The sequence below is a fragment of the Mytilus galloprovincialis genome, chromosome 3, assembly GCF_965363235.1.
Source record: "Mytilus galloprovincialis chromosome 3, xbMytGall1.hap1.1, whole genome shotgun sequence".
In the NCBI taxonomy this organism is placed as follows: Eukaryota; Metazoa; Mollusca; class Bivalvia; order Mytilida; family Mytilidae; genus Mytilus; species Mytilus galloprovincialis.
The window spans coordinates 1,561,725-1,583,019 of NC_134840.1; the positions used below are offsets into that span (position 1 = coordinate 1,561,725).

Here is a 21,295-nt window from a genome sequence, read left to right on the forward strand (position 1 = left end):
TTAAACGGTTCGTTGCCTGTAAACGAAATATTTGTTTGAGTTTGCAACAATTTTATTATTCTTTTTAAGAATTGCCATTCTCTGATAGTTTTGTGTATTAATCTCTCAACTATTTATTTAGAATAATCGTGTTATGTTCTTTGAAGTTCATTATATTAAACATAAGAAAAAAATATCCAACAATTTTAGACGGCCGTGCAACACTGAAAGTTAAAAAAAAAGCTTTCGAATGGTTATTGATATAGCCGTATGTTTGGTGAAAGAATTGAAGTAACTAGGAGGGATTTTTATTTAAATGTCACTGGTTTTGAAATGAATTCTTTGTTCGTGTTATACCAGAAAACATGTCCTATTTAAATCTTTTCTTTAGTTGTATGATTGTAAATACATATAAATTATCTGATACCATTTTCAAAAAATGTTTGTTTAAACATAAAGTAGGTCAATGACAAAACATTTACTTATAAAACATTTTGTAAATAGTATATGTTTCCTTTAACGCACGGTGTCTCTATTGACACAAAACAAAACCAATATACCATATCAAATTTCAATATGTTCAAGGATATCTTGTTTTTTGTTAAGATCATTTTAAAGTCGTATAAGTTTGGTATACAACCTTTATAAAATAGGGACGGCTTTACTTTATTTGTTGTGGCCTATTGCGTCTTAAAACTAGGTAAGTTTGATTTAATACTTAGATAATGGATAATATTCACAGAAAAATCATACCTTCAATGTAATACTGTAAAAAAGAACGTTGATGTGGTGTAGATCTTTTTCATATTATCTACAATTATAGTAGTTTATACGTGCAACTCCTCTGTTCTTTTTTCACATAAGAATATAAGGTTATTACCATCCCGGGCCGTTTCTTTTGTTTCTTTTGTTTTTTTTTCTGACTTGTACGAAATGTTTAATTGGAAAGTAATAAATTTTGCAATAAAAAAACAATTGCATAATTAAAAAGATTGAACTAAAACAAAGTGTAAGTTTCGTTGACAGGCGAGACATCAGAAAAGTATGGGATCTGGTGAGTGGGATCAGGCATTTTGTTACAGGGGTGACGTTTGCATTCCAAAAAAATATTTCCCGATACATTTATTGACTCTTTACCATAAATTCGATTACTCGTATGGCTAAACCCTTTTCACAATTACTGATGATGATAAATTGCTGCTACGCTTTCAACGTAAGAATATAGATATTTTACAAATTGATATATAATAATTGTTTGATTGAATTGCCATCCATTGATATATGATAGGTCTAAATGTTCATTTGTCTGTCTTTATGTCCAGTAGTCTGTTAACAGTGTATATTTTACAGTAAAGAGGTGAAATTAGGAATTACACGTAATTACTAAAGACAATTCTTACTTGTACTGCGAAGATGACACCTCCCTGCTGATACCAGAAGTAGAGGGGATTTCTCTTGATGACAAGAGTGAACCCTAGGCAATTATTTAATACCTTCCACTATAGAGCCGGTAGGGTAGATATATGTGTCAGAGGGGGACAGTTCCAAGTCCGTTTATTGTCGCCGAGAACCGCCAAAATGAATGAGGGTCTTATAAATCCCCATTCACCGTCAAACATTCTCTGCGCTCACATATCTGGTGGGAAAACACCGAGTACAAAAGTTTCAATAGCAGCCTGAATGTTATTTAAGAAAATACCAATACTAACTTGTGACAGGTGGGTGTCGTCATGTCTAAAAAAAAATGTAATTCAGAGGCTTTGATAGCTGAATACCTCAAAATATATTGACCTTCAATCTCCATGAACGATCTTACGGCACAATTTACTATTTTTCTAGCTATTTCTACTAACTTTGGCCTTAATGTTCCATGCCAGTATGGCCTTGGTAAAATATCTGACCATATTTACTTAATGTCAGGTGTGAAAACCTTTATTCTTAACATTGAACTGAACATGTGATGTTCTCTATTAGCTCTTTTGATTTCATAAGTACTAAATCATTTGCACCTACATGTATAAATATATAATTTGGGGCTGGCCACTTTTTAATTTCACATTTAAAAGATGAATCTAGATATTTCCATTTCATTCCTGATTTTGTCATCCATTTAAATTTTACTCCTAGCCTATCCAAATTTAGGTTTTTCCTTCAAAATCGGCTTGCAGCTGTTATGCCAGCCCAATGGGGAATAGACAGAGAGTTGACTGCATCTCATGACCTACAAACCGAAATTTTTTTAAGGAGTTTGCTATAATGTTGTTTACTTTTGTTCTATATGAACATATAAAGAAATTGAAAATTTGAAATTATTTTCACCAATGATTCCTGATGTAGCTCAAATTCACCTGACGACCACGATTGCTCGCCTCTATGGCGGCTCCAATTATTAAAGAATGCGATTTCAAAAGGTTAAGGTTTGGAATGTTACAAAAATTTACCGACTTCCTAAGCATAGCTGACAGTTGATAACGGGTTAGCGGTGACCCGTCAAAATGCATAAATATCTGATTACGACCCACAGGAACTTGTCTCAGAATTTCCCCCCTAAATACCTTAATGTTATATTGAGGTATAAAGGGGAAAAAATCTGAGACAAGTGCATGTGTTACGACCTAAAACCGTAGGACGTGCAGCTAAATATTTCTTCAAGGTTAACACAGGCAGATGCACTGGTTATCTTTTTCTTTATTTGTCACAATAAACGTTGGATGATTTCTCTGATTCGTTTTACCTTTCTCAATGTTAATTTTTATTTGACGATCTGACAAGACCACACCCGACAATTGCTGTGCTTCGGTACTAAAATCAGATTTATTTTTTTGTCGTAAACTCACTTACACCTAACATATCGAAAAATGCCACAATAAATGAAGATTTAAATAATAAAGATTCGTAAGTAGATGTACAAACACTAGGGAGAGCGGCTGTAATCTATCGTAAAAGTGGTAATGTTATCGGGCTCTGTTGTCTCTCTGTGGGTGATTTCTGTGTAAAACCTTGAAGCATTTTACACATCTTGATACAACAAAATTCTAAGAAGTATCCTTTAAATTACGTGCCTTGTGAAAAAAGGAAATACCACTTATATATAATCGAACTGTAGCTGGAGAAAAATGCTTCACAAATTAATAAGCGATGAATTGTACAAATGTACAACAGGAACTGGCCATACTTTATCCAGTGTGTATAGAAGTTGGAATGAAGCAAGAACAGATCTCGCTCTGGAATAGCTTTTCTATGTATTTTCGGCTAACGAATCGGAAAAAAGTCTAGCTGATTCCTCTGTTATAGAATCCATACTTGGTTCGGAATTGGAGTTGGTGTCAGAGATGCATTTGGTGCTAGGTTCCGGAAGCGGAACCACTGGCAACGAGAAATATTAACACTAGTTCTAGAAACATTACATCATAACATAGAACTAGTGTATGTGTCATTTTGGTCTCTTGTGGAGAGTTGGCAATTATACCACATCTTCTTTTCTTATATAAACGTCTAACTAAAATCATGAGAACCGATGATTTTGACGATTTTTTGGTAAGAATGTTCACTGTGCCTTCGTTATCAATATGAAACAACACCTTTTTTTATTTTTAAGTTCAGACCCCCACAGAATGATTGATACCATGAAACTGGGAATAGTTCTAAAAATGTAATGTTAGACAATAAACCGCGCTTATGCCACGTTCTCGGCAATAACCCGTCAGCCTATCCACCCTTTAAATATATGCCGAAACCAAGTGTGGACCCCCTGCACTGTCTGTGTAAAATTCGAGTTTATTTACAACCACTGGGTCGATGCCACTGCTGGTGGAGATTTATTTCCCCGAGGGTATCACAAGTCCAGTAGTCATCACTTTTTGTGCTGACATGAATTGTCATTGTTATGGTTATATTTATAAATTGATTGTTTACACATTTTTTAATTTTTTGAATTACTAAGGCTTTTCTACCTCAGGCATAGATTACCTTAACTGTTTTTGGCAAAACGTTTTGGAATTTTGGTCCTCAATGCTCTTCAACTTCGTACTTTGTTTGGCCTTTTTAATTGTTTTGGATTCGAACGTCACTGATGAGTCTTTTGTAGACGAAACGCGCGTCTGGCGTAAATACTAAATTTAGTCCTGGTATCTATGATGAGTTTATTTGCAAATAGCCTTGAAAGAATGATGCAAGTCACCACTTTGACTGGTTCCGCCCCTTCAAGGTAGTTTATAATGGTGCCCTCAGATTTTCTTACAGAAACAGCCCAGTGCAGAAAAGAGGCAAATTTGTCAAATAAAGCACTGCTAATTGAGGCTCCAAAAGGGTGGGCTTTATCAAAATATTTTGTTTGATTAATTTTGAAACAAAGAAGATAAAAATCAATCGGCGAGATAGGAATTAATATAAATGCCGAGCTGATGTCGGACTTGCTGGCTTATGTTTTATTTCCGTATAATTTTATAACATCGACAGCGTCATCAATATTTGAGTACGCTACTGAAAATATCTTTTGATCAATAAAATCATTGACGGATGAGTTTTCGGGATAAGAAAAGTGGTGAATACTCTAAACTTGCCGTCCTTTCCCTCTTGAACTAAACTCAATGGCGAGATTCGTAAAGTAGGAATAGGCCTAAACTTAAAAGGACCGGCAACACGCCCTGTATCCATTTCCGTACATCTAGTTCCTTCTTAATTTTTTGAAGAAGTATATCTGGTCTCTCGATAGCACTTTTTAAGATTTTGGAATCTGTAGGTAAACGAGGGCCTGAGTAATGTAAAGAAAAAATAATTTCGAAACCGGACAATGCATACGCAATACGAGGCACTTTTAAAAGGGGGTTATCATGTAAATATATTTCTAAATTTTCAACCGTAACTGGGGAAAAACTAAGTGAAAATGTGTCTCTCTGTTTTGAAATTTTAATATCTCTTACAAAAATAAGCTTAGTGTTGACCTCCATGCTGAGCATCCATGTTTGAATCTACAAGGGTTTAAATTACACTGCTTCCCTTTTGTGCTTTATGCATTGTATGTTCTAGGTGGCTGAATATTTTGCTGGCCTGATGACTGACAAAAGGAATGAAGAGGCTCACTTTGAGAACCGAAACCTACTTTACTTTCATTACTTTGACCTTGATCTCTTATAGCTGTTGCTATATTAAATGAGAATAAGTCTTTGTTTATGACAGCCAAAAATGACTGAGGTCTTTGTGCTTTTCGGAGTCTGAATTGCTCATCGTATGTTCCCCAAACGTGTCATTTATTTGCTGCAAAACGAATATCTCTCATGTACCTTAGCAGTTCTTGTGTTAAAGAACTCTGTTTCTCTAGCAAAATACTCATATAAATCATGAAGGCGCTTATCTATGTGTGTATATTTGGTATAGCGTGACATGGTAAAGATTTAATCCGCATGAGACCCCTTTTACAACTACTAAGTAAGTCACCTTCTTTGTCAGAAAAAATTACCAGTTATCTAGGAGATTTTATCAACAAACTCAGATCGATAAATTCATGTTTCCGATTCTTATCTCTTAGCTTCATGGGTACGTAACACCCAATTTGGTCAATCAAACTTTCCTCAAGACCATGTAGGCTTTGTGAAAACTGAATGTTTTAATTAAATGAGTTAGGTTTTAAGTTGACGTTTTAGAGGGCCCTTGGACACTACTAAAATCAATAACTGACTCACCAGATGATCAGGGGTGACTTCACTAGCCGTTTCTTTTTACCCCTTTCATCCTCTAGCTGGAGTCATTTTCTTAGAATTCCCTCTTGGCATGTTGGATTGGAAACTGGTCAGCAAACACTCTTGAGAAAAAAATGCACGCGATAGTAATCATTCTAAACAAAAATAGGCGTTCCTAAATGTAAGCCAGTGTAAGCAGACCCTTTTGATTTATAATACAAACACATAATAATCCAAACAAAAACAACATTCTCCATTAACCTCATTCAATTCAATTATCTGATAAACAATAATTGCTATTACAAATGTCCGGAAAAGTCTCGAATCAAATTAAGTCAATCACCCCACTGTGACACATAAACCTATGTGACATATAATTAGATACTGTTGGTATCGGTATCGGACTTGACCCGGAACCTTTTTATTATTGGCAATAACAAGTGTTTTTCTTATAAACGGAATAACCGATTGGATCTAGTTATCTAGTATTATACTGAGCAGTTCCTGTATTATTGTATCATGTGTATTGCACGATGAACTATCAAATTATACATAGCGTCGTTTTTATGCAAGTGTTAGTCTCAGAGTCAGAGTCTGTGCAGACTAGTCGTATTATTTATTGTGTGCGTGTGTGTGGTTCCAGGACAACACATTGAAATTTACAAGCCCCTGACTTTGTGCAGACACATACAGAATGTGGTGGTTATAAACATGTTTATGAGCGCTGAACTCTTCCCTAACCTGGAACAGTTATGTTACTGAAAAAAAAAACTGTTTAAGTTTATTTACGTCTTAGAGACCTGTATGTCAAACATTGTCAAAATCTCTAGATGCATAAAAAATCGACACACTGAGTGTTTGTATTCGCCTGTAGAAACTACCGTAATCATTAGTTACATAGTGCGTTAGTGACTTTACTGACCTCGTATACGTCGTATTAGGTCACTAGCACACTATGTAACGAATTTATTTTACCGACTATCTTTATTTGTTGAAATTAGACTAGAGTTTACTCATTTGCAATCATACCACAACTTTTTATTTGTAATATTAAAGTGTTCAAGTGTTGAATTTTAAGAACCTACTGCAGTTGGTATGCACACAAAAACTAATGTCAACAATAACAATTTAATATCAACAACCTTGATATAACAATATTAAACAGAACTTTCAATACATTTGAATAATCAAATAGTGCCTAAGTCGTAACTCCACTACTAGCCGTGTATTGAAAGCCCCGCCTCCCTACTAACCTAATATGGTATATACACGGTCTCAACGTTGACGCTATTAACCAATCATATTCTTAGAAATGTATAGGAGGTAACTTTAAAGATGAAAATGATTATTCGAGTCTTCTGTATAATAAAAACTACGCTTTTAAAATTTAAAATACTACTAGATAGTAATATGCATGACTAATATTTTCATCGTTTACAGAGAGACGGCTTAATAGATTATCGAAAGCAAAGTGGTAGAAAATGAGGAAAAGGGAAAACTTTTATAGAATTTGTACCGCCATTGTTGATCATGGAAAAGAAGCGTTGGTTATGCTTCTTCAAAAAGAATTGAAAAAAAGAAATGAATCGTTTGAAGATTTCATCAAACGTAACCAACATGAAATTTACCATCTTTGTCATAATCGAGTGCCATGTTGCCAATGTAGTGGCGGAACTGTGCCTAAAGGAACACCCAAAGTTCTATTCGTAGCACAACTGGATATTTTACTCGATACAACACCGAACTTGAAATGTCAAAGTTGTAATACACCAGGAAAATTTAAGTGTTGTCACCCGGCGAAAAAAGGATTAACAGAAAGCGAATTAGATGTCACTCTTTTGCGGTGTCTTCTTGTCAATTTGGTACCAGATTTGAAAACCCCAATTGCAAATTACTGCGCTGTACGGAAAGCAGTTGAAGACTTAACAAAGCACAGGAATCAATTGTATGCACATGCAAAATCAGGAGAGATCGATGATGCTGATTATAAAAGAAACATGACCGATATAAGGGTAGCCCTAGTCAAAATAGCAGAATTTTGTAAAAATAAGGCAATTATGGAGGGAAAACTAAACAGTCTGGAAAATCTTTCCGATACCCACGATTTTGAAGAAAGGTACCAAGATATGCTCCAAGAATTAAAGGATAATTCCAAGGTAAATATGAATAAAGGTCGATGTGAATAATACTTTAATGAGACAGCAACAGAAATCATCAAAATATATCTACAATCACTTCAACAATAAATTGTATGTTACGTCATATTAAGCATTTACAATCGGTATATATACATAAAACAAACAACATAGTGAATATCTTTTATTTGGAAATGAAAGAACATTTTGTAATTTAAAATGCATTATAAATAAATGCATGCTATTTTGATTTTGACAAAGAAACAGCATAAACAAGAATGTGTCCGCAGTACATGGATGCCCCACACGGACGGACGCACAGATCAGAAAACATAAATGGGGCATAAAACATTTACAATAATTACTGAGATTGTTACGAATCCAATGAAGAGAACTTAAACAAATATAATAGGCCATAGTACAACCTTCAACGATGTGCAAAACCCAATATCGCATAGTCAGTTATGAAAGGCACCGACATGACAAAACGGTTTAAGAAAAAGGACGAGACAAAAGTCTGGGTAATTTGTTTTTTTGTTGCTCAGATACGAAGTGTGTTTGATTTTTCCTCCTGTCTTTGCTCCTTTAAAGTGAAAAGTGAAATCACAAAAATACTGAACTTAGAGGAAAATAAATTCGGAAAGGCCATAATCACATGGCAAAATCATATAATAATACGCATAAAAAACGAATGGACAAGAAATCACTCTTCATTTATTAAGTGTACGCCGGAACCTCCCTTGACCCACTAAGGGCAGAGGACCTTCTGGTACGTAGACGTAGCCCCCTGAACATAACACGGTTTGAAAGAGTGCCGCTTGATAAGTGCACTACAGTTGTCTAGCTGATTCAACGCAATCACTGTCTTAACAAAGAATTAGTTTGAGTATTGTGGTGTTTTGCTTGGTGGAATATCAAAACACTTAGAGTGATTCTTTACTTGCTTTTCCCCAATATTTGTTGCCGGGTATTCTTCGAATTTCTTGGCAGTTATGGTTTTCTTCGGGCTCGATTTTTTTGAAGAATTCTTCTGGTTCAATAGCTGGAATCAGCCCCTCAACCACTTTGTACATAAATACTTACTTCTGGCTTGTTCGTCTTGTCTGGAGATCTTGTAGTTCCAGTGAGGCAAGCATTTTTGAGACACATCCGTCCTCTATCGACTTGTAATCTCTGGTGATAAATCTTGCCGCTTGACATTGTATCTTTTCAAGCTTATTTATGTTTGTTAGTGTGAAGGGGTCCCATACTATATCTCCATATTCCATCGTTGATCTGACGAGCGAGATGTAAGCGTTTTTTTTTGCAATTTTGTGGGCAGTATTTCAAGTTTCTTCTTAGAAAACCTAGTGTTGAATTTGCTTTCTTTGCAACGTTTGATATGTGGGTGGTCCATTTGAGGTCTTCCGAGATTTGTTGGCCTAGGTACGGGTTATGTTTGACTTGTTGTAGTATGTGTTCATTTAAATTTAAGAATTTATAGCTCTTGTTTCTAATGCTTAGGATGTATCATTTTTTGGCATTGAACCCGCATTCCCCACTTGTCAGCCCATACTTCTAGTTTTTTTAGGTCTTGAAATATGTCGTGGTATTTTTGAGATTTCACTGATCTGTAAAAAAGGCAGTCATCAGCGAAAAGTCTGACTGAAGATTTGACGGCGTCTGGGAGGTCATTTATATTGCAAAGGAAATAGTAATGGTCTTAGGACTGTACCTTGTGGAACTCCAGAGTCTATCGTTACTTCTTCTGATTGTTTTCCTTCCACTACCACTTACATATAAAACCAGTTGTTTATTGGCCCACGAATTCCATAATCGCCCATTGTTATGGCATTTTTCTATGGGGTAATGTGTTGAAAGCCTTTGATAAATCTAGTATGGCAATAGTCCAGCATATGCTTTCACGAAGTCGTTCATAGTGACAAGTAGTTGGGTTTCACACGAGTAACCGGATGTCTAAAACCATGGTTTAAAGATGTAAACATATTATGCTTTTCTAGTAGTTTCATTATATGCCTGCATACATATTATATGTTCCAGGATCTTATATGACACTGATGTTAACGATACAGGTTTGCAATTCTCAGCAGCATGTTTATCGTCTTTTTTTGAAAACGCATTACTATTATATGTTTGCGTTGAGCCAGTCTTGTGGAAGAGTTCCAGTGTCTATAGATTTTTGGAAGATTGCTGTCAGTCCTGGTGTTATTTGACTTGCACATTCTTTCTAAATTCTGTTTGGAAATCCATCTTGTCCAGAAGCTTTGGATGGGTTGACATCTTTCAGCAGTTTTTTCTAGTCCCTTTTTTGTTATTATAAGGTTTGGTATAACTTCCTCAATATGCTTTGTTGTGTCTGGTATGGTTGTGGATTTATCTATTGTGAAAACCGATTTGAATTGCTGTATTAGTATTTCAGCTTTCCCTTTGCTGTCGCTGATGAGTTTCCCTTTGTTTTTTAATGGGGCTACTCCAATGTTGTAATTTTGTCTTGTTGGTAGTTCATGTATTCGAGTAAGTTGGAATGTGGCTGTTGTTTTCATAATTTTGTTTTGGATTTCTTTATCGTTTGCGTTTGAGTTAACTGTTTATGTTTCCAAGTTAATATCTAGACAGTTAAAGTTATGTCGGGTTTTATGTGATTGACTGCTGCCTTGAGTTCTGATGTTTTGTCTTATATGCTCATAAAGTTAATAAGTAGTATTCATAGGTTTCGTTTTTCCTGTAGGTTGAAGATGTTTTTGCTTTCTGTTCTGTTCTGATTTGTTGTGTTTAGACTGTTTTTTTTTAATTTTTCTCATTTTGGGGCTGCTGGCTTTCAAAGGACTGCATATGCTTGATGATATGGATTCAGAGGTGATGTTATGTGAAAGTTGTTCATTATAGTTGGTGGTATTTAGCTCGTAGCTATGAAATGTAAAGGATTTACAGAAAAGTCATTGACATTAGATCTTTCGAGTAGTACATATTCAGCTGTGCATAATTCGATGCATGATCTGTGATGCCATATGTCACAATCATCGCATCATACACTTCGCATTTCCATGTTACAGGATGATCGCATAGCCAACATGGGTAGATGCTTTGATGTTTTTCTCTAAGGCCTGGATTTTGTTCTGTATCGCCTCCAAGTAGTATTAGGAGTAATACATGTTGATGTTTTGTCTTCCCTTTTATTGGTATTGAAAATGGTCGTCTACCTGTGTGTAGCATGTTTTTGTTAAGTGTTTACGAGAGAAGTTGTTGATGATCCAATGATTTGCCTGCTGTAATGCTGGTTCCTATGATGTACTGGAAGCTGACTATCAATATTGTAGCTACTAAGTTCATGCTGATTAGATATATGTATATATGTTGTTTTTATTGTTACCGTTTTTCGGTAAAGCGCGGAAGAGCCCGTGCTGACCTAAAAACTGTAAGCACTTGACCAATGATCTAGTTGAGTTCTGTGTGTTATCGAAAAAAGACATTCCATTTCTGTCATTTAAATCCCATCAATAGCAACATTATATAGAGTCTAATTTGTTTATTCTTTATGCTTTAATGTATTTATTGTGTTGATTTGGAATCCAATGGTCATTTTCTTTAGTCAAAATCGCACAGGCACTTGTCTCAGAATTTTTTTTATATATACCTTAATATAACACAAGGAACTTAACTCGCATTTAAGAGCAATTTCAGGCGGTGATGAAATTTCGTTATATGCCGATTTCAACCCCACTAAAACTTGTTATGTCGTAAATCTAAATTGATTTATCTTCACAATGGTGTATAACACGCCTACGTTTGTTGTTGGAATCATCCGTAGCAATCCTACCGAAGTATGTCAATCGTAATTATTTCGTCTACTGACGCAAAACTGGAAATAAACGTCACTTGGCGTCCGTCGTCCGTCGTCGTCGTCCGTCGTTAACTTTTACAAAAATCTTCTCTTCTGAAACTACTGGGCCAAATTTAACCAAACTCGGCTGCAATCATTATTGGGGTATCTAGTTCAAAATATGTGTCCGGTGACCCGGCCAACCAACCAAGATGGCCGCCATGGCTTAAAATAGAACATAGGGGTAAAATGTAGATTTTGGCTTATATCTCTGTAACCAAAGCATTAAAAGCAAATTTGACGTGAAATAAAATTGTTTATCAGGTCAAGATCTATCTGCCCCGGAATTTTCAGATGAATAAGACAACTCGTTTTTGGGTTGCTGTCCCTGAATTGGTAATTTTAAGGAAATTTTGCCGTATTATATTGAATATTATTATAGATAGAGTGAAACTGTAAAAGAACAATAATATTTAGCATAGTAAGATCTAAAAATATGTCAGCATGACCAAAATTGTCATTTGACCCCTTAAGGAGTTATTGTCCTTTATAGTCAATTTTTGTCAATTTTTCGTAATTTTTTGTAATCTTTAACAAAAATCTTCTCCTCTGAAACTACTGAGACAAAATAAACCAAACTTTTCCACACTCATCATAAGGGTATCTAGTTTAAAAAATGTGTCCGATGACCCCGCCCGCGAACCAAGATGACCGTCATGGCTAATAAAAAATCTGACGGAATAAAATTGTTTATAAGGTCAAGATATATTTTCCCTGAAATTTCCAAACCAATCAGGCAATCCATTGTTGGGTTGCTACCCCTTGAATTGGCAATTTTACGAAAATTTTGCAGCTTTTGGTTATTATCTTCAATATTATTATAGATAGAGATAAACTGTGAACAGCAATAGTGTACAGCAAAGTAAGACCTACAAATAAGTCAGCATGGCCAAAATGATCAATTGACCCCTTAAGGAGTTATTGTCCCTTATAGTCAATTTTGAACAATTTTTATAAATTTCGTAATTTTTTGTAAATTTTTCTTCTGTAACTACTGGGACATGGGAGAATGTTCAGTTAAGTAAGATCTACAAACAAGCCAGTCACAATCACCAAAACAGAGACCCGATAATTTCTAATTTAATACTGCAAAGTTGTGGTGACACATTTCCTGAACAGAAAAAATTGCATTAAATTGAAAAAAAGTTTAATTTTTATCAACGTAGTAATATGTTTTGGTGATTTATTGAGAATATATGATATTTTCATTCATTAAATTACAGTAATAAACTAGAAAAGTCATTTTTTAATCATTCATCACGCCTTGTGGTTTTAAAGTAGTATTTGATATTCCTCTTCTAATAAGTTTATAAAAGTTTATAGACTTTCCAGATTCAACTATTTGGTTATAAAAATAAAATTGTTTCCGTTTACATGCCATGTCCTGTCGTTGTTGTGACCGGATATGTCTTTTGATGGATTTGCGTTCATTAATGATTGGGTAATTCTCAGTTGGTCTGCCATATTGAATCTAATTTTTGTTGATTAAATTGCCTTTAGCAAGTAATTGTCTTAGTGCTGGAGTAGCCTTTCACTTTGGTCCCTTAAGTCGAATTTTCCTACATGGTATAGCTTGTCTAGCTGCTGCAAGTATATTACCATTAAGTTGGTCAATAAATGTCTTTATTTGATCTGGTCTTTCAATAATGGGTTTCTGTGAATTAGACAGAGTGCTTTGATATAACTCTTAATCACAATCTTTCCATGTATTTCTTCTTCTTTCGAAAGGATTATCAGTTTTTCAATAGTCATGCTTAATATTACCTTTATTTTGTCTACCACAGGTACATGACTAGAAGTATTTGTTGGGTTTTTGCTGACATATCTCAAGTTCTAAAAGATTGTCATCTGTATGACTGAAAATATAGTCAATCTGAGATGATCCTACACCATGCTGATACGTTGGTGTGGTTCCTATATTAGCAAAAGTGCCTAGTTAATGTTTGTCTATAAAAGATCTAAAAGGTTTATCTGAATCGTTCCTTCGAGAGAGTAACATTGTTGCATTCATATCACCTACAAGAATAATTTGGTGTGAATCACAATACTTCTGAATAATGATATCGAGCAAGTCAAGATTATCTTGATACTTAACGGCTGTATCAGAGTATCCAGATGTAGGACGGTAGCAATTTATCATACATATCCTTTCCGAGAGCAGTTTTAAAATTTCTACTGCAATAATACGTTCATTACCATCATTTAGGGTTTTCACATAGCTATCAAATTTGGAATTCAGCCAGTAAGAACCTCCCAATTACCACGTGAACGCACAGAGTGTACTTTCGGAAAGTTACAGTCACTTGATCTTATAGCATAATTTAAGTGTTTAAGAAATTTTAAGGCCTCTTGTTGTTCATATTGCCACAACCAGTGCTCTTGTAAACATATTAAATCATTAAAAGGTAATGTTTTCTCCAAATAAGGAGCACTGCTTCGAAGGCCTTCTATATTAAAAGTCAAAAGTTTAAAATGATCAACCACATCCCTCGATTGCACGGTTACATCTTCCGTGTGTCCTGTTCTGTCATGCCTTTGTCTAGAAAAGGATCTGAACATTTAATGTCAATGAAATTGGTTTCATTAGATGGTAACACTACATTGTCAATGATTTTGGTTTCGTTAGGTGATACCACTACATTTTCAATGATTTTGGTTTCGTTAGATGGTTACACTACATTCTCAATGTTTATGGTTTCACAAGATTGTAACAAAACATTGTTATCTCCACCATGATTGTTGACATCAAATTTTGCTAATGAACATGTTTTGATCGTATAATCTTGAAACTGATTCACGGTAAGAAGGTGGATATATTCTCATTGTGTGCACTGGACCTCTATGAATGTTGTAGTTAGCCTGGGTATTACAACGCTAACGAGCAGAATGATGACCAGTGGCTGATTTAGTTATTGGATGAGAATTCCTTTGATGAAGAGATTGATCTGAGTCAATATGTACTTGATTTATAGATTGAGCCATGTTTAATGAGGCATGATAATTCTGTAACAGATGAACTGGAGTAAAAGCATTATGTCCCGGATGGGCTAGATTAATTCCTTGTTGATAATTCAGGTTTAATGGAATGTGTTGAGGATGTAGCTGCATATGCATATTCGGAACATGTCTGATAGGAGCAGTAAAGTTGTGTCCCAGTTGGGAGTATGTTTGTGGATGTACAGGTACATGTTGATAATGAGTTTGTGTTGAAAAAAGATGGAGTGTACGGATTATGAACTGTTTGAATGGAACCTGGGAGTTGTTCATCATAGTATTCTGAAGATTATCGATTTTTGCATTCGGATTTGAAAAGGCAATCATGTGTTGGTAGTCCATGAGAGTAGCAATCTTCTTTTCGTATGTTGTCTATGTGGTTATTATATCCAGAGTTGGGAAGTCCATTTATGTTGTTATGATTGTTCATAAAGTTTTGCGTACTTGTATACTCGTTACTAGATTTTTCAGATTTTAGTTCCAAATGGTTATTCATTATTCATTATAAATAATTTAAAAATATAAACAAATTTTGAAATTAAAAAAAAAAAATCAACAAGTGCTTCAATTTAAAAATTGGACTAATAGTTTTATGTCTTAAAAACAAAAAGAGTAAAGAAAATCAAAATACGATTAAAAATAAGTAAGTATGAGAAATGTCAAAAAAACAAAAGTGTAAAGGAAATATAAATGCAATAAAAATTTAGTATGATACATTAAAATATATACTGAGATCGAATAAAAGTCTAATACCGTCCGTTATATGAGAAAGCAAGTCTGAATAAATAAGATTTAATGTTTTTCTTGAAGGCATTCACATATTCCGGGTTTCGCAGTTCTTTCGGCAAGTCATTCCATAAAACGGCGGCCTCTCTAGCAAACCTTCTCTCTCCGTATGTTTTTGTTCTAATTATTGGTTTGACTAGAAGCATGTTGTTTTCTGACCGAAGAGTTCTTGTCTGCTTGTAAATGTTTACTAGTTCTTAAAGGTACACGGGTACTTCTTGTTTCACAGCCTTAAACACATAAAGCAACGATTTGTATTTGCAACGAAATGTTATTAGCAGCCAATGAAGAGACTTTAAAATTGGACTAACGTGTTCGTTTTTCCTTTTTCTTGTTATCAATTTTGCGGCAGTGTTTTAAACACGCTGTAATCGTTGGATTGCATTTGCGAGAAGTTCATATAACAATGCATTCCCATAGTGCAAGCGAGACGTCACTAAAGAGCAAACAAGTGTCTTTGCTGCATTCTCTGCAATGAATGGACGAATCCGACAAATATTTCTGATCTGGTAGAAACAAAATTTCGAGGTCGCACTAATCTGTTGGTCCATCGCCAATGTTTTGTCAAAGTAAACATCAAGGTTCTTGACGCATGCTAAATTACTAACAATGTTTTTGCCAAAATTGAGATGACAGTCTGAGAACTCTTTTACTCGGTGTTTCGGTGAGTAAATTATCAGCTCAGTTTGATTTTCTTTCAATTTAAGCTTATTTGAACACATCAAAGAGCTTATGTCCGCCATACAGGATTCAAGTCGAGCAGATATATTGTTCCAATTGTCAAGCAGTTTAAATACGAGATACACCTGAGCATTTCACCTATGGGTTTCGAAAAAATGCAGTAAAGTTTCAGTCCGACGACGGATCCCTGTGGAACACCATACAGATGAGTATCGTCCGACTTCTCTAGAACCTTTATTCTAGATACTGATGCGAGTAATAACGCTATCAGAGCTGTGCTATCACAGGAAATTGATGGTAAAAAGAGAGTCATTGCTTTTGGAAGCAGAATCCTATAAAAAACCGAACGGAAAGATTGTGTCACCAGAAAAGAACTCTTATCAGTAGTACACTTTGTCTAAAGTTTTCGTCATTTTCTGTATGGCCGAACATTCATCGTTCGAACCGACCACAGCTCATTGTAATGGTTGTTAAACTTCAAAAACGCAGAGGGGCAATTAGCAAGTTGGCCTGAGGTGTTGAGTACGTATGACATGAAAAAAAAACACAGACCAGGAAGTCAGCACCGATCGCAGATGCGTTAAGTAGGATACCTTGTAGACAGTGTGGATATAGCTCTCATTGGATGGCACAACAACTTGTACAAACAGTGTCATCAAAGCCCGATGAATGTGAAAGAGACAGGAGGGACGACACAGAAATATCACTCAAACATCTTCAAGACAACGACAAAAATTTGCAAATTGTAAGACAGTGGATACAAGATGGACACAAGCCGAACCTGAAAAATACAAGAGAGTACAATTATGTTATTAAAAGCTTAAGCTCCAGTCCCACTAGACCACGATCGCACCACGCTCACCGCGATCTAAACCAAATTTAGATCGTGGTGAGGTCGCGGTATGAGCGGCATAAAAATGTAAATTTTCGTTGCTTTCACGATGCTACTACATCCTAATTACGCTTCTACAACGATCCCGATAGACTAAACCACGTTCAAACCGCGCTTATTCTGCGACCTCACTACACTTATAAAGATCTTTCTACGCTCTTCACTTTCTCACTGCGACCATACCACGAGTTATCCGATTGCAACACGATCTTACTGCGATTATAGCACGTTCTTACCACGATTATACTACGTTCATACCGCGATCTTACTACGTTCTCAGCAATACCGTCAATATCGTGTTTCATATCAATATAGTTCCATTCCTTCTATTTCTGATTAAAACGGAGATTTCTCGGAAACAATACAGTCATGCCACCGAAGTCTACTAGAACACGTGGGCGTGGTGGTAGGGGTTGATGTAGAGGCAGAGGGAGCAAAGTATGAACGCCATACAAATAGTACACAAGAAACTAAAATTAAAAATAGTACAAGACTAACAAAGGCTCCTGACTTGGGACGGACGCAAAACTAGTGGGGTTAAACATGTTTGTGAGATTTCAACCCTCCCCTATACCTCTAGCCAATGAAGAAAAGTAAACGCATAACAATACGCACGTTAAAATTCAGTTCAAGAGAAGTCCGAGTCTGATGTCAGAAGTCAGAAGATGTGACTAAAGAAAATAAACAAAATGACAATAATACATAAATAACAACAAACTACTAGCAGTCAACTGACATGCCAGCTCCAGACTTCAATTAAACTGATACTATACACAAAAGTAGTATAATACTTGTCATCAAGAGATGTCAGAGCGACCAATCAAACCTAAATTACAACCTATTGCTGGTCCATAAAGCTCAAATGACGATATTTTAGTGAACGATAGCAGAGATGATACAGATGTGTCATATATATAGGAAGATGTGGTATGAGTGCCAATGAGACAACTCTCCATCAACGTAAAAATCTATAAAAGTAAACCATTATAGACCAAGGTACGGCCTTCAATACGGAGCCTTGGCTCACACCGAACAGCACGCTATAAAGGGCCCAAAAAAATACTAATGTTAAACCATTTAAACGGGAAAAACCAACGGTCTAATCTATACAAAAACGAGAAGCATGGTAGAGCCGTTAGAGCAAATGGAGAAATACATTCAGACAAACAAAATCTAGGGAGTTTTTTTTAGATATTTTATGTGAAAATGACAATAAAAATGATGGTCGTAGTATGAACATAGTAAGGTCGTGAGAAGAGCGTGATGAGGATGGCAAGGGCGTGCTAAAATCGTACTATGGTCGTGAACAGCGTGGTAAAGTCGTAGTGGAAGCGTAGTTGGGTCGCGGTGAGAACGTGATGGTCGTAGTAAGGTCGTGATAACGTCGCTGTGAGATCGTAGCGCAATAATAATAATAATAATAATAATAATATCTTTATTTAGAGAGAGTAACTCATTTGGATTACACCAATTTTCAATAAGGCTCTCTTAATACAATAATAATTACATTACAAATAAACAATGCATCAATAATAATAAATTAAATAAAGATTATGTACAATTTAAAATACAATAAACAATTATGATATGGCATTACAGTAAAAATATGATGGTAATGTTAAAAGTACATAGATTTGTATTTATGTTTAAATTCGGATACTGTATTTGATTTTTTTATTGAATTAGGAAGAGCATTCCACACTTTTGGTCCATTGTACGAGAAACTAGACTTATACAACTCTGTATTTGGTTTTGGAATAATAAAATTATCTGAGGATGAAAATCTCGTATTATATTTTTGGTTTGCGGAAGCTGATACAATAAGACTGGACATATATTCTGGAGCTAAGCCATGTTTTGCCTTATACATTAGTAATGATTTGTGATAAAGTATTCTTTGTGTGATTGGCACAATGTTACATTCGTGAAATAATTCTCTTGAAGGTTTGGTGTAATCATGTTCGTCTAAAATTATTCTTGCTGCCCTTTTTTGCAGTTTTAGTAAACTATCTAATAGAAAGTTATTACAGTTTCCCCATATTGAACAACAATAATCTAAGTGAGGTAAAACGTAAGCGTTATAGTACATTTGTCTAGCTTTATGATTTAGATATTTCTTTATCCTTTTTAGTAAAGCTAAAGAAGAGTTAACTTTTTTGATTATATAATCGATATGAGAAGACCAAGATAGAGATGCATCAATAAAAACACCTAGAACTTTTTCACATGTACTTTCTATAATTTGTTGTCCATTTAAAGCAAGATTAATGTTTTCATTTGATGTAACGGAAAGCTTTTGTTTAGATCCAATGCATATAGCTTTCGTTTTAGATACATTTACAGCCATCTTATTGTCATCACACCAGCGAAAAATATCTTGTAAAACCGTATTTAGTTTTTGACTGATGCAACTTTTGTTTTGTCCAATGACTGATATGGTGCTATCATCAGCAAATAAATCGGTGTTATGATTAGGATTAGACAAAGGAAGATCATTAATAAAAATTAAAAACAACACCGGTCCTAATACGGATCCTTGAGGTACACCCGTTTTTTGTTTTTGTACGTCTGAAAATGTATTTGAAATAGATACTTTCTGATATCTGTCAGCCAAATATGATGTAAACCAACGTAATGAAGTATAAGCTAATTTGTATTTGTTTAATTTTTGAATAAGCAGTTCATGATTGAGAAGATCAAAGGCTTTTGCTAGATCTAGAAATACTGCTCCAACAAGATCGCCATCATCAATGGCTTTAAGCCATTTATCTATTAAAGCTGTTAAAGCAGTTTGACAAGAATGGTTTGCACGAAAGCCTGACTGCATTCTATACAATAACTTGTATTTATTAAGATATTTTACTAAGTGTGTTTTCACATGTTTTTCAAGGATTTTAGAAATGAGTGGTAAAATTGCAATTGGTCTATAATTAAAAACATCCTGTTTTGAGCCTTTGTTCTTATAAACTGGTATGACTTTTGCCAGTTTAAATGAGGATGGAAAAATACATGTTTTGATACTCAAATTAAAAATATGACAAAGTGGTAGTGAAATAGCATGAGAAGACATCTTTAAAAATTTTGCACTTATGGTATCAAGGCCTGTTGCTTTTGATTCATCTAGTGCTTTTAGTTGTAAACACACAAAATCATTACTCATAAGTGGTATAGAAAAATACACGTCATCTGGTACATGACCCGATATAAAATCACCAAGTTTGTTAAAACAACTACTAGAATTGTCGATGTTTTGATCTATATTAAGATTATCTGTGATATTTGTGAAATAAGCATTAAAAACATCAGCAATGCCTTTTGGTTCTAAAATTTCCTTTTTGTTACAATCACTTATGATTTTTATACTGGTATGATTGTCGGTACCGCTGACAGTATGTAGGTGCTTCCATAATTTACTGCTGTTGTTCTTTTTTTGTTCTATGATATTGGTATAATAATTTTGTTTAGAGTTTTCGATGAGATATTTGACTTTATTTCTCCAAAGTCTATAACTATACATATCTTTTTTCTTATGATAAAAATCACGTTTTCTCATGCTATCTAGAATTTCATCATTCATCCACTCATTTTGATACAAACGTTTTACTCTCTTTTTAATGAGTGGAGCATGATGATTTAATACTTTAGTAAAAATATTCAAAAAAGACAACAGTGCTTCTTCGGGGTCATCAATTTCTAATACACAATTAAATGAACACTGTGATATGTCATTGACAAAATCATTTTCATTAAAATGTTTAGTAGATCTGAACGTAATATATTCATGAATTTTCTTTTTCGATTTTAACCCTCTTTTGTGAGAAATGCATACTGGATAATGGTCACTGATAGAATACTTCGGAACAGATATAAAATGAATATTATGTGGTTCATTGCTATAAATATGGTCTACCAAAGAGGAAGATGTTTGTGTGACTCAAGTAGGAACTGAGACTATTTGAGACAACTCCGAATAGAATCACGCTTTCGCTACGCTCTCGCTACGATTGTACAACGACCTTCGCGATCTTACTACGATCTAAGTGCGCTCTCACTACGCTTCTACTACGCCCTAATTTAGCCACGACCACACCACGATTGTTTTGAACATGTTCAAAGTTGGTCACGCTCTTCACGATCTTGAAGACCTCACCACGACCGTGGTACGACCTTACTGCGACCTACACGATCGTACCACGATCATCAAAATTTGCATTTTTTTCACAGATCGTAGTGCGATCGTGGCCTAATGGGACTGGGGTATTATGGTCGC

The 21,295-nt window shown here is 35.0% G+C and overlaps 1 protein-coding gene across 6 annotated transcripts in view; it reads left to right on the forward strand.

The window, feature by feature from the left end:
- The first annotated feature begins 518 nt into the window (after positions 1 to 518).
- LOC143066910 (uncharacterized) overlaps positions 519 to 21,295 on the forward strand; it is an 86,290-nt gene continuing 65,513 nt past the window's right edge. For all 6 annotated transcript variants that reach the window (XM_076239743.1, XM_076239745.1, XM_076239744.1 and 3 more), the window contains exons 1-2: positions 519 to 679; positions 7,098 to 7,813. In XM_076239743.1, the coding sequence (XP_076095858.1) occupies positions 7,139 to 7,813 (675 nt within the window). In that variant the 5' untranslated portion in view covers positions 519 to 679; positions 7,098 to 7,138. The remainder of the gene's footprint in view (positions 680 to 7,097; positions 7,814 to 21,295) is intronic.